A 14,812-nucleotide genomic window follows, 5' to 3' on the forward strand; every position below is an offset into this window, starting at 1 on the left:
GATAACTCTTAACTCACGTTGGAGATCTCTAAAAGAGAAAATGAAAATGCCCGTAAAAAAGTTACTCAAAGTGTTCCCTTATAAAAACACACCACCAACAGCTGTTTCTCTAGACAGTGGTTCTCAAACTTCAATGTACATCAAAAGGAGCAGAAAGTGTTGTCAGAACAGACTGCTGGGTCCTACCCCCAAAAGTTTCTGATTCTGGTCCCGGAAGGATCAAAAATTTACATTTCTAACAAGTTCCCTAAGTGATGCTAAGCTGATTTCAGAACCACATTTTAAGAATCACTACCCTCACCAAACCATGTACACAAGATGAACTAAAGACAGGCTTCAGAATTAAGAACGATTAGTTTCTCTGCATGTCAATATATTAATTCCTTTCTTATTCATAAGCATTCCTTAGGCCATTTATTAAAACAGGATAGTTAGCTAGATCGTATTTCCTGAAGACTAATGGCATCCCATAATGGCATTTTTTTGGTTCTCAAGCATTCACTCAAGATTTCTGGCAATATAAAAAGGGACTCACTGCATTGGAGGAAACCTTGTGAAGTCATCTAGACCAGGAGTCCCCAACCCTGGGTTCACTAGGATGCATGATACAGCAGCTCCCCCAAAAGACTACTGGCCAGAGAATAAGGAAGAGGCTGATGGGTCAGGCTCCGGACTTCTGCTCCTCTTGCTTTAACCAAAATAGGTTTAGCTGTTTTATAATCTGAGGTTCTATGTCTAATTCTGTTTGAGGGAGAAGAAGGAGAATTTCCCCCTTATCTGGCTTTCCCAGGAACTAATTATTAAAGAGTTTACTATATGCCAGGCAATGTGTTACCCACTGTAGTTTCAAATAATAAAAAAAAATTCCTGTCTTGGAAGGCTTCAATGGAAAAGACACACATCTATAAACAATAACGTCATATGGTAAGTGATAAGAAAGCACTAAGTACAGAGAAAGAAAGAGTAAGGGTTCTAGGAGATGAGACCTGCACGGAGTGTTTATCAGTCGGAATCCTCAGGAAATGCACACACATTTAAATGGGATAATCGAGACTTTAATGAAGTGACTATTTACAAAAGTGTAGACAGTATTAACAGAAACCAATAAGGGATGGTGAAGCACCCTGGAGCCAGCACAGTGGGGAATCTTTACCCTTCCTAAACCTGAAGCAGCAAGGAGAAAGAATGGTTATCAGAGACCAGAGAGAAAACTGAGGTTATAGAAGGCTGCCGAACAGAAAGGGAGCCAAGGAAAGCGACAATCCAATGTGGTAGACTGCATTATTGTTTCCAACTCTTCACTACCTCCCTATGATAATACATCCATGCCTTTTGCCTTTTATCATGAAATTCCAGAGCCTTCCCCTTGAGGCAGAGCATACTTCCTCATCCCACTGATACCTGGCTTGTCATATAACTTGCTTTAGGTAGTAGAACATTAGCAGATGTGACTCAAGCACAAGCTTTAAATACGTATGTATGCTCTGGTTTGGTCACTTAGCATTCACGTTTTCCAGCAAGAGAAGCCCATGCCACACAGAGCCTCTAGGAGAGGTCCCATGATAAGATACGCTGAGTAGATACAAACCTAATTTAAAGCCTAGAGACCAGCTGAGCTCAAGTTAGATCAGCTGAACCACAGCCAACGCCCAGCCCCACAGCAAGAAATAAAAGTGGTAAACCACTGAAATTCTGGGGCTGTTAAACAGTATTATCATGATAAAAACTTGCCTAATACACTCAATATCATTCACCTCCCTCCCTCCCTCCACTCCTCTGCTAATGCCTCCTATTGGCCAAACCCCATAAGAAATTGAGAGCAAAAGACCCCACTGATTCAGTCTATAAATATGCCCTGGAGGGGCAAAAGGAAAACTGTGTCTCGGCGGATGACCCACCATTCAAGAAAAGGTAAGGATGAGATTTCTGGCAAAGACACGAGCATAAAAAAAGACATGGAAGCAGAAAATTAACATAGCTTTGTGCTGAGAACTCCAAGAATCTAATCATCAGAATGCATGAAGCTGAGACAGAGAGGAAAGCTGGGGCTATAGAATATTCTAAAATCTTCCATCATAAACCAAAGATTCCTTACCAGTAGAAAGGTTTTTCCAAAGGCCCAACACTTAATCTGTCCACACTTTCTTAAACCTCTGGATAATTACACATCATAGTCTTTAAGACACACATTGTGAGGGGCGCCTGGGTGTCTCAGGTCAGTTAAGTGTCTGCCTTCCCCGCAGGTCATGATCCCTGAGTCCTGGGATGGAGCCCTGTGTCAGGCTCCCTGCTCAGCACCCAGAAGCTGAGCAGGGAGCCTGCTTCTCCCTCTCTTCCCGCTCATGCTCTCTGCCGCTATCTCTGTGTCTTGCTCAAATACATAAATAAAATCTTAAAAAAGAGAGAGAGACACATTGTGATACTCCATAGAACAGTATAAAAGCAAAGAAAAAGCAAAATTTGTAATTCTGAATAGTATGCACTGGTTTATTCATGGAAAGACAACCAGACTTCCCTGGTATGAGACAAAAGAATCAAGACCTTAGCTGCACCCTACCTGGGAGTATACACACACAGCCTCTAATGACACATAGCTCCCTCAGAATCAGAAAGGGATAGAAATGTACTCACAACCTCTATTACAGGAGGAAGCTCAGCAACTCCATTCATGCCCACGACTCTGAGGCACCTGAGGCACAGGTCAGATACCCTGCCCCATGATCTCTCTCCAAAATCAGAAGTTGGATCCTGAGTGTCACAGTCCCAGGATTCCTTCAGTTACTAGGGAGCCTATCTGGATCAACCTGGACATATAGCCATTGTGCTTCCGTCCTTCAGTCACTTAAACCTTAAAGAAAAATCATTGGATCTCAGAGCTAAAAGGGACTTTAGACATCTACAAATCCCTTATTTAGATTATCAGAACTACAGTCCAAAGGAGCTATATGAAATTATTATTGGTACACAATTAGTGTGGTCCTAAGCAAGTGCACAGGATAAAACAAAGTTTCAAATTACTGTTTAGGCTATAAAGATAAAGAACTGGTAATTAACATATACCAGCCTTATTCACAGTGCTCTATGCTAAACTTCAGGAGTTTTAACATTATAAAGAAGATGTTTTCTATAATATATTCATCTAGAACACTATGCTCATTTATAAGTAAGGTTATAAAAATAAATTCTTATGTAAAAATAAGAATGTCTTAATATCCAAAAAGTATAATACAGAAGGATATTTTTTGGTTCTAATAAAGTTAGCAACTTCCTCAAGGCCCATCCTTGAGACTATATTCCCCTAATCAATGATTCTCAAAGTCTGAACTACCTGCATAAAAATCACTGCAGGTACTTATGAAAAATTCAGATTCCAGGGGCCAACTCTAGACCTATTTGATTTCTAGGAGCTCAGGAATTTTAACAGGTGGCCTTCAAATGCTCTAAAGTTTGAGAACCACTGCCATAAACCACCACCATATTCTCAAGTGAGTCACTCCTCTAATCATTAGAATCTCCCCAGAAATACCAAACCAACAGCCCAAAGCTGGGATCAAGATTACCTTGCCGTCCTTCATCGTTGGTAAAGAGCCCTGTGTCACTGCTGCTACACACACTGCTGGTTTCACTGGAAAAAAGAGTCAAACACAAGAGAACACATCAGCTCCTGTGAAAAACACAGCAGTGCCCGTTCTGATTTTCAAATCTAACATCCCAAGTTTCCCTGATTTCACTCCAGCTCATTAGCCAATCACAAATGTAAATTTCATAATTAGGCCAAAGAGGAGAGCTTATTTTCCCGTAAAACAAAAGGAAAACTCTAAAACTTTTGCTTATATTTCAAAGTACTTTATAAACATCTAAAGTCACTCAGTTAGGTTAGCATTAGAAAGTTATTTATTAAGGCTCACAGAAGTAATCTCAACCTGTCTGGGTATATCAAACACCACAAATTTATCAACCCATTTTATTTATAAATACTGTCAATTATCAGTTTCAAACGAAGCTATCCAACTTTAAGACATCTAACATCTATCAAGTTTTCTCCCCATTTACACAACAGCTAACAAAAATCCATGAACAGAAAAAAAGTCAGTATGAAGACATGTATCATATGACCTCACTGATATGAGGAATTCTTAATCTCAGGAAACAAACTGAGGGTTGCTGGAGTGGTGGGGGGGGGAGGGAGGGGGTGGCTGGGTGATAGACATTGGGGAGGGTATGTGCTATGGTGAGTGCTGTGAATTGTGCAAGAATGTTGAATCACAGATCTGTACCTCTGAAACATAATGCAATATATGTTAAGAAAAAAAAAAAGAAGATAGCAGGAGGGGAAGAATGAAGGGGGGAAATCAGAGGGGGTGACAAACCATGAGAGATGACGGACTCTGAAAAACAAACTGAGGGTTCTAGAGGGGAGGGGGGTGGGGGGATAGGTTAGCCTGGTGACAGGTATTAAAGAGGGCACGTTCTGCGTGGAGCACTGGGTATTATGCACAAACAATGAATCATGGAACACTACATCAAAAACTAATGATGTAATGTATGGTGATTAACATAACAATAAAAAATTTAAAGAGGAAAAAAAAAAGTCAGTATGACCAAAGTTATGTTTTCTAAATTTAATGTCTTCCTGATATGAAGTGGGTAAAACAACACTCATTTTCAAAACAAAAGGTTAAAAGTATAAAAATATTATTTATAAAAATATAAAAACAAACTCCATTTGAACCCACTGAAATAAAACTTTTGCCCTATAGAATTCTGTTCAACTGGCTGCATTTCCCAAGCTATCACTAACAATCGATTCTGCCTCTTCTTATGCTGCATTTCTTCTGCCTAATCTTCATTAAATTTGATTGATCTGGTTCAAGAAAAATTTCTCTATTCTTTACAATATGAACTATTTTCTTGAGTGGGAGTGTTTCCTTCCAAGCTAGCCAATTTTTTTCACCTACTCTACAAGCTGGAAGAAACCAAAGCAAGGAAGAAACATTCTCATCATACTGCATAAGGAATAGGCTTGGCAAAATCCCAGTCTACATTTCTGGATCAAAAATCTGAAAATATTTTGTATTTTGCAACATTTCCAAGTATCTTGCCAACACTAAATCCTTAAAATGCTGATTAAATTAAGTAGCAATGCCTTCTTCACTTAAGTTTATCTCTGAATAGATCCAAGAAATTTGCTGCAGCAAGAGCCAATAAAATGTACTCGATTTCTTCAAAGGTTCTTTCATTTTATTTTCTTCTCTACTTGTAAGTGGGAACTTTCTCAGGTGTCATTCCAAGAAATGTCTCACAAAACTATATGACCGGATTCTGATGGATTTAGAATCTTCAAAGAGCTCTGTAGTAAAATCCAGAAGATATCCCCACTGAGTTCTGCACTATTCCTACTGCTGAGTTCAAGGAACTGTGCCTGCTGAATGTAACGGTGTTATTTTTGTGCTTTTAGCAAATTCCTAAGGGTATCAGTGGTCTAACTCCCTTGAGTCTTACTACACGTTCTCTCATATTACTACTTTATTATCCTCATCTGGCCTCAAAGATAAAAGCAAATTTGACATTTTTTAACTCCTCTTGAGTGGAGTAAGGAGTGCTTAAAAAGCACATTAGGCCATGGAACAGATACTTTAGCCCACCATCATGCCATATACTTTATTAGTTAGCAATATCACTAACTGAGATTTAGGGATCGGGAAACAACAGCCCGCCACCTATTTTTGCGATGACCTGTGAGCTAAGAATGATTTTTACAGTTTAAATGATTGGAGGTTAAAAAAAAAAAAAATCATTTTGTGACATGTGGGAATGATACGAAATTCAAATTTCAGTGTCCATAAGTAAAGTTTTATTGGAACACAGCCACAGTTATTCATTTACATATCATCAACGGCTGCTTTCACACTACAACTGCAAAGTTGAGCAGCTCCAACACTGAACATACCACACACAAATCCCTAGAATATTTACTATCTGGTCTTTACAGAGGAAATTTGCTGATTCCAGCTCTACATGTATTACAAGTTCTACTCAAGTATTTAGTATTAAAAAATTAAAACTGTTTGCTTTATTACAAAATCTATCAGTTCTTTTCCCCATTCATTTCCAGTCACCTATAAGTACTACAAGCTACAGTGCTTCCTTGATCCTTTTTTGCATGGATTCCATTCTCTCCTCATATTCTAAACAAAGGGGGCAAACTCAAAGAAATCTGCTGGATCAAGAAAGGTGTTGGTAACCTAAAGCCTTCCGCACATTTCCTATTTTTGTCAACAGCATTTGAGAAGACTCACTGTTTTTGAAAAAGCTTGGATTAAACTTGTCTAAGCTTTCCATACATAGTTAATTCGAGGAATGGCAATGTCACAGAAATATCATCAGAACTTTAAGACTATGATCAAGGGAGACAGATATTTTCTTCATAAAGAAAATCTGTCTTACAGAATGCTTATTACACAAAAGTATCACCAGTCTACTGGTATCTGGAAATGACTATTTCATTAGACAGCATCTGCTAATTCTATTTACTCTCTCAGAAGGACTTGCGTTGTGGAAATCTAATCATATGTAAGAAATTGTTAGCATAACTTGGTGAAAACAGAAGTGGGACTTTGTGGCATGTACTATGATACAGCATGCCAAAATGTAGTGCTAGCTAGAAAGTAGAAGCAAATATTTCCCCTTCCAAGTTATAGGCCAAAGTCGTCCAGTCCTACAGACTTCATTCACTTCTGGCTCAGAGGTCATGACTTCTTTGAAAAAAATCAGGTTGGTGGGACTTTAATAACGATTTAGTCAACTACAAAATGTTAAGTTAGCTAATTAAACAGAATGTTTAATGTCTAATTAAAACTAAGCTCATATCTTTCAATAAACACAAGTTTCTTTTAGCACCTTTGTAGTTAAAAGATGTCAGAATCCTACATGATTTTCTTATTCCAAAACATTCAAATTGGTTTATAACTTTTTTGCTATGAGTATGTTAACCAGGCAAGGAGAAAAAGCTCTGCTCCTCATTTTTGTAAGAAAAAAGTATGATCCTACCTTTAGCGTCCACTCTACTTGTGGTGCTCCGAAGCTTAGTCAGGAAGACAGAAACTTAGCCTTTATTAATCCTCAGAAAAAGTAACTAGACAAAACCCACAAAGATAGCAGGTGTGAAATCTTGTCTTTTCCTAAAATGGCAGCAATAGAGGCATCAATGCCTCCTGTCTTTGCCTTGAGAGCTGTTCTGTACTCCCTGTTCTCACATGATTCTAACTATAAATAGTTCGCATACAAAAAAAAAAATCTTCCTAGAATATCTCTAAAATTTCTAAAAATGTATTAACCCTACAAATAATTTATACATCATTCAAAAAATTCAATCCCAAATTGAGGCAATAAGAAGTTTCTCACAGAAAAAGGAGGAAGAATTCCTACCCCCATTTCTCCTAAGCTTTCACTCATTCCCTTAGTAAGCAATTATTTACCATACACCAGAAACCACTCTAAAGTGGTCAAAGAAACATGTCAGTAACAACATAAAGGTGTACATTTTATTAAAAACCTAGTCCAGACTACGGGAGAAGGCTGTGAAAACAGAGAAAGAAGAATGCTTTCCAATGAATAATACTCTGCAAATAAGGGGGTGGGCAAGCCTACAATTTAACCTTACGACACTGAGGAAACCACCCCATTTCAGAAGCCAGAAAACACCTCAAAAGCACTCCTCTGTGAGTAAAAATAGTAATAATATATAACACTTCTCTACAGTGGTTTTCACTAAAAAATGTTCCCACACTTAATTCAGCAGCATAGCCACCACTTTAAGTAAGACACAAATAAAGTTAAAGCCTGGGTTTTAGACCACCAAATGTGTTACCTAATTATTATAATATTGTCAGAAAAGCAACTGAGCCACATCCAACTGAAATAACGGATATGTAAAGGAAGTCACCCTAACCTGCAGTTCCAGAAGCTTTCCTCCGCACCATTTTATAATGAAAACTTTTGAACATATGAAAAAGAAAGAAGTTCCAGTTACCACTCACACTCCATCACATCTACTGACATCACACACAGCAATTAACATTTTGTTTTTTTCTGTTTTATCACACATCTATATATCTAACCTTCCCACCTGGGCATCTTTGTAATTCAAGGCACTCTTGGTAGACCAGATGACTGGGCATGGCATCTACTCTCAGAGAACTAGATTATCATAGGAATCAAGCTTAACAAAACACTACTGATACCCCTCAGTGACTTGAATAATTAATTCCAGGGCAAACACTCTTAGCCAAACACTGTCTATACCTTGGTATAAACTTTAAAATGCTATCATGTGAACTATTTTTCTTTCCAAATTCTGAAAATGAACTGTTTGCCCTTTTGAGGAGCAATTAAAGGGTATTTTTTCAAGTTAGCAAAAACTCTCAGTTAAAAAGTTTTAAAAAACTGGGCGCCTGAGTGGCTCAGTTGGTTAAGCGACTGCCTTCGGCTCAGGTCATGATCTCGGGGTCCTGGGATTGAGCCCTGCATCGGGCTCCCTGCTGAGCGGGAAGCCTGCTTCTCCCTTTCCCACTTCCCCTGTTTGTGTTCCCTCTCTCGCTGTTTCTGTCAAATAAATAAATAAAATCTTTAAAAAAAAGTTTTAAAAACTACAGTATTTTTATTCTACAGAAGAGATCAGTGTTTTGGTCTTACTAAGTTTTCTAAATTTGATACTCATCCTTGCTGGTAAAAGCAAAGTCAATGAAGTGAAAACCCTATCTTAGCACTTAGAAACAACACAGTAACTCTCAACTCAAAGCAATTTTACCCCCTTCATCGCCCCCACCCCACCCTCACCCCCACCCTGCACCCACAGGGTCATCTGGCAATGTCTGGAGAAACATTCTGTCAGGACTTGGGAGCACTGGAGGGCAAGTTGCTATCCTACTGGCATCTGTTGAGTAGAGGCCAGGGATACTGCTAAACATCCTACAATGCACAGGGCAGCCCTCACAACAGAGAATTATCTGGCTCAAAGTTGAGAACCCTCATCTATAGTGATGAACAAACTACAAGATGGAGTGGGCAGGGCATCATGTTAAAGGAAACACCACTTCAGAGGAGGAAAGGAGGCTGTGCACTTCTGCTGGATAAAACCAGCCTTCAGGGACAGAGGTCAACAACCCATAGTAGCAACAATGTCATTCTCTTGCCAGGGCCTCAGAGAGTCTGAGGCCTCTGGATCCCAGGAATCATGAGAAGGTAGCTGGACCTTCAAGCCAACTGGTAAACTGACTCAAGTAGTACAGATGGCCCCTCCCTGCCTGGCCCAGGCAGAAAGAAGAGCCCATAGAGAGAAGAGGCGGAGTAAGAGGGAAAGATGTTGCTCATTTCAATGTCCCCAAGGCCTAGAAGAGCAGCTGGCACAAAACAGGCATTCAGCAAATGCTACATAAATGGAATGAACTCCTTCAGATCAACTCTGCTGCTTCCCCTTCTATAGCCTTTGTGGCATGTCTCTAATCCTATTTCCCGCATGTAAGACGTGGATGGGTTGTTTTGAGGATGTGATGACATGAGGCATGTGAACCCACTTTGTGAATTCTAGAGCATTATACAGGGGCAAAGGATGAAAGATTCAAAAGCTACATCGAGGGTGCTAATTCTTGTATGTGTCCATTATTATTTTAGAAGTTAATAGCAGTAACTTCCTGACAGTCTTTTTATTAAAATAGTAATGTCAATTCTATAGGACTCTCAATTATACTTCCATAAAGAAAAAAAATTCTATGGGACTCAAATCTATTTTCATTTTGGAATGGAAAAATAAATGTGGCCTATGAAATCTAGTATTTTCCCTGGGTTTCATTCAAGAGAGGCAGACACAGCCCTGAGCAGATATCCAAACCACAAGTGTCTCAAGAAGGAGTTTGGTACTTGAATTGAGTTAAGAAAATTATTAATACAGAAGGCTACTGTTAATTATTAATACGAGTTAAGTCTACTACAGGCCCAGCAAAGTACTAAGTACTTTATATTCGTTATTACATTTCTTCTCCCCAAAACTACGAGGTAACTATGTCAACCTCATATTACAAATGAAGGAGTGAGGCTTAGAGAGGTCAAGCAACTTGCCCAACATTGCACAGCAAATAAGCATCAGAGCCAGGGTGGTGTATCTCCAAAGCCCATGTGCTCACTGAAACGGCCATCAAAACACAGATGGTGCAGAGAGATTTCATTTGCCAAGTAATTCCACGTTTCCCTCTTCGTGAGATACTTTTTCAATTCAGCATTTCTCATTTTCATTCTCCTGAAAATGCTTACAGATTAACTGAACTTGGGAAAGAGTGTTTCTTTGCTTTTTGCTCCGTAAAACATTCAGACACAGAGGAAGCTCTAGCTGTGCTTTGACTATACTGCGTATCAGCTAAAAATGCATCAAACATGCCGACACCAAGAAAACTAATCAGGAAACTCACTTTGAAAAAAAGCTCTCCCTCTTGAAGCACCTTGGTGGCACAGTCGGTTAAGATCCCACTCTTGGTTCTGGCTCAGGTTGTGATCTCAGGTCCTGAGACTGAGCCCCACGCTGGGTTCCAGGCTCCAGGCTCCAGGCTTCCGTGCTCAGCATGGCATATGCTTGGGTTTCTCTCTCCTCCCCCTCTCCCCCCTGCACTCTTTCCCTCTCTCTAAAATAATCTTAAAAAACAAAACAAAACAAAAGCTCTCCCTCTTAATGCCATATCGTGGATTTTAAAAAATAAACATTCATCTTCAGTATACATACTTAAAATACAACAGAATATAATCTCAGTGATCTATACCCTTGCTCGCCATTTGAGTTCCTCCTAAATGCTCTTCCTTTGAAATCAAAGTAAAAACATTCCCCCAAATTCTGGGGAAATATTACTCTGAGAATACCATTCCTCAAACTAGCTTCATATTACTCAGAAGAAAATCCCAGAAGATGGGGAGACATCTGTGGTAACAAGACTGTCAGATGACTCCCAGTGACCCCAGATGACTTCCAATGATCCCAGCTGCCTGGTATTTCCCACTCTGGTTGATCTGTGTAACCAACAGCATAGGCAGAAGTAATGGTAGGTCACTTCTGAGATTAGGTTATAAAAGACTGTGGCTTCCATCTTGGGCACTCAGGGAGGGCCGGCATGCTCTCTCTCTCTCCTGCTCTCTCAAATCATTCCCTCTAGGGAAAAGCCAACTCTGGTGTCTTGAGGACACTAAGAGCTCTGTGGAGCGGCCCACATGGAAAGGAACGGAGACTCTCAGTCCAACAGTTTAGAAGGAATTGAAATCTGCCAACAGCCCTCTGAGCTTGGAAGTAGATCCTTCAGCCCCAGTTGTGCCTTGAAACAACTGTAGCCAGGGCCAACAATTTGCAACAATACAAAAGTCTGAACCTGAACCACCCAGCTATGCTGTTCCCAGATTCCTGACTTCAGGAATTGGAAATGTTTGTTGCTTAAAGCTACTAAACTGCAGGGCAGTTTTTTTCTGCAGCAATAAATAATATAGCATTTTTATGAATTCTTTTTTGAAAATAATTCCCTACTTAGATTCTAGCCCTAACAAGAAGCTTCTAGTTTCAAATAAGACAAATCTCTCTGAATTGTCATAACTGGAAGAAAAAAACATAGTTTGTCCTCTGACCTGACAGCTTGCTGGTTCTTTCGTATTCTAATCACAGAGAACTGCAAATTTAGAGCTGAATGAGAGTAGTTTATACCTGTCTCAATTAAAATAAAGAGGTATAGAATTAGTTTATCACCTATAATCAAAAAGCTGATTATCAGTAAGTTAACACCTGGGTTCCTTACCCATTGATTTTTTTTTTTTTTAAAGTAGCCCAAAAACATCTTTGCTCAATTTTTTTCCTGGGTCAAGGTGGTACATTTACAACCACATATAATCAGAGTCTAAAAAGTAAACTACATCCACAAATGGACCTTGCATTTGTGAACAAAGATCTGACTACAGAGCAAGGAGCAAGGCTCTCGCTACCTACCTTCAGCATCGGTTTGGCACTGCTGATGTAGACTTCAGAGTCTAAAAGTAAACATGACTGAGGGAGAGGTTTTTCAGAAAAATATCTCACATCAACTGCAAAATTACTCTCACAATAAGTTATAAGAATGTATAATGAAGGAGTTTGTTTTTTGGTTTCAATTAGAGGACACCATGAAAGAAAACCACCTCCCTGGTTTCACAGGCTCATTAATGCAGCCCCGTGCAATCAGGTATACTTTGTAAAGGTAATGATTTTCCTCAGGGCTCTGCTATTGCGCTGGGGGGCTATGCCTTAGAGAAACCCACCCATCCTTTTAAGACTTAACCTTTTCTTAGTGCTAAGAGAGATTCACCTTTAGTTAGATGAAATGTCTTTTCAGAGTAAAATTTGAAGAGCATACATTCTGAGACCTGAATGTCTGAGAATGTCTTTCTGCTGCCTTTCCATATGAACTCTATCTAAGCTATATATAAATTCAGGGAGGAGTGGGAGAGCAACCTTTCCCCCACTCAAAAATTCTAAAAGGCAACTGTAGCCCCTCACATTTAGTACTGTAGGGATAAATGCTGGCCTTGTTTTCATCCTTTTAAGATTGTTGGTTTTTTTTTAAAGATTTTATTGGTCAGAGAGGGAGGGAGAACACAAGCAGGGGGAGTGGCAGGCAGAGGGAGAAGCAAGCTCCCCGCAGAGCAAGAAAAGATTGTTCTTTATACCTGTTCTGCCCTGACCACCAATGCAGAATGCAAAATTTTGCAAGGATATGTCTAGGCAGATGTGTCTTTTCATTTGTTTTTTCCTTTTAATCTTTATACTTAATTTTTTTCAACCCAGGAACACTTTTTCTCTTTAGTTGTATTCTCAAGATCATTATTCTATTGCAATATGCTTCAATTTCTTTCTTTGAATATTTACTCAGACTGGGCCTCTATCTTCTGTCCTCCAGATATATCAACTTCTCATTTTTACATCCTCTCTCCTTTTGGAAGGGCTTCCAAAGTTTTCCACATCAACTCAATTTTCAGCAAAATGAACTGTCCTGTTTTAACACTGGAATTACATTTCAAATTTCCCTACAATTCTCCTCCCATACTACTGGGTTTTCAAATAGCCACCTTGCCCTTATGACTTACTGCTTCTGTTTCAAAGTGAAACAAATCAGTCGGAGAAAGACAAGTATCATATGATTTCACTCATATGTGGAATTCAAGAAACCGAACAGATGAACATAGGGCAAGGGGTGGAAAAAAAGAGAGGGAGGCAAACCATATGAGCCTGTTAAAGAACTGAGGGTTGCTGGAGGGAGGTGGGTAGGAAGTGGGCTAAATGGTGATGGGTATTAAGGAGGGCACTTGTGATGAACACTAGGTGTTATATGTAATTGACGAGTCACTTCCTGAAACCAATATTACACTTTATGTTAACTAACTAGAATTTAAATAAAAACTTTAAAACAAACCAACAAAAACCAACCAAACAAAAACAAAGTGACTATGTCTTCTTGCATCCTAAAGAAGATTCTCTAAAATGTTCTTCTGGTTTCCACTGGCAATCATTTCCTCTGAACTTTCAGGATGATGTTCCTTTTCCCTTATTCTGCAGAACTTGCTCAAAGGCCTCTTGTTGAGAACTGGTTTACCTAGAATCTGGTTATTTGTCAATAGAAAGGGTGTGTAAATTATGCCTGGTCCCATTCTCTGTTCCCTTGGACATGGGAAACCTGCTCTTCTCACATCTGCAACTGGCCAAGACAATGTGCAGAGCCACTGGCCTAATGCCCAGTGTCACTGGTAGGTTTTTCTCTCATACAGCTATGTTGGACTAAGACAGGATCTTCTCTCACTGCTTTATTCTGACCCCATTCCAAGAGTCTGAAATATATAAAGGTATATAAAACATTAAAATTTCTAGAACGCACCACTAAGAGTGATTTTTTTTTTTTTCTTCTCTGCCCATGCCAACAGTAAACTTTATTCTTGGAGAATATATTTCCCAGGATTCAATTTGCCGTGACTGCCTCCTACCCCAAACACAAATGCACACACAGAAAACACTAATTCCCTATCCAAGTGTATTCTGGGAGTTAGAGCCTCCAAATAAAGACTGAAAGATACCGACTGGGAAGTACAGTAGCTCCCCCTTATCCACGGCAGACTTCTAAGACTCCCAGTGGATGCCTGAGACTGTATAGTATTTAACCCTATATAGACCATGTTTTTTCCTATACGTACATATCTGTGATTAAGCTTTACTTATAAATTAAGCAAAGTAAAAGATAAGCAATAACTAATAATAAAATAGCACAAGAGAGTATAATAAAAGTTTTATGGATGCAGTCTCTTCCTCTCAAAATATCTCACTATTCTCACCCTTCTTCTTAGGATCATGTGAGAGGATAAAATGCCTACGGCACACAATGAAGTGAAGTGGATGACGCAGGCGTTGGTGAGGTTGTTAGGCTACTCCAACTACTTCTGATGTGGCAGGAGGAGGGTCATGTGCTTCCAGACTGCCCCTGACTGCGGGGAACTGAAACCACAGAAAGAAACTGTGGATAAGAGGGGACTACTGTAAAGGAAGGAACAACACTCCAGCTCAAGCTGCAGCTGCCTGATTTTCTGACTGAAATGGACCTTGCATTTGTGACAAAGATCTGACTACAGAGCAAGGAGGAAGGCTCTGGCTACCTACCTTCAGCATCGGTTTGGCACTGCTGATGTGGGCTTCCAACCGCACATCTATCAGCCTTGTGGTTTGAGGAAATCTTGGCAAGAGGCCAACTCTAGGTCCTAGGTTCTGATG

At 39.6% G+C, this 14,812-nt stretch overlaps 1 protein-coding gene across 11 annotated transcripts in view; it reads right to left on the bottom strand.

The window, feature by feature from the left end:
- GPATCH2L (G-patch domain containing 2 like) overlaps nt 1–14,812 on the bottom strand; it is a 122,701-nt gene that overhangs the window by 35,674 nt on the left and 72,215 nt on the right. For all 11 annotated transcript variants that reach the window (XR_003515573.1, XR_003515574.1, XM_027568997.2 and 8 more), the window contains one exon: nt 3,561–3,625. Coding sequence is in view for 9 of the 11 variants with exons in the window: in XM_027568997.2 (XP_027424798.1) it covers nt 3,561–3,625 (65 nt within the window). In the remaining 2 variants the exon portion in view is untranslated. The remainder of the gene's footprint in view (nt 1–3,560; nt 3,626–14,812) is intronic.

Source organism: Zalophus californianus, chromosome 6 (assembly GCF_009762305.2).
Source record: "Zalophus californianus isolate mZalCal1 chromosome 6, mZalCal1.pri.v2, whole genome shotgun sequence".
Lineage (NCBI taxonomy): Eukaryota > Metazoa > Chordata > Mammalia > Carnivora > Otariidae > Zalophus > Zalophus californianus.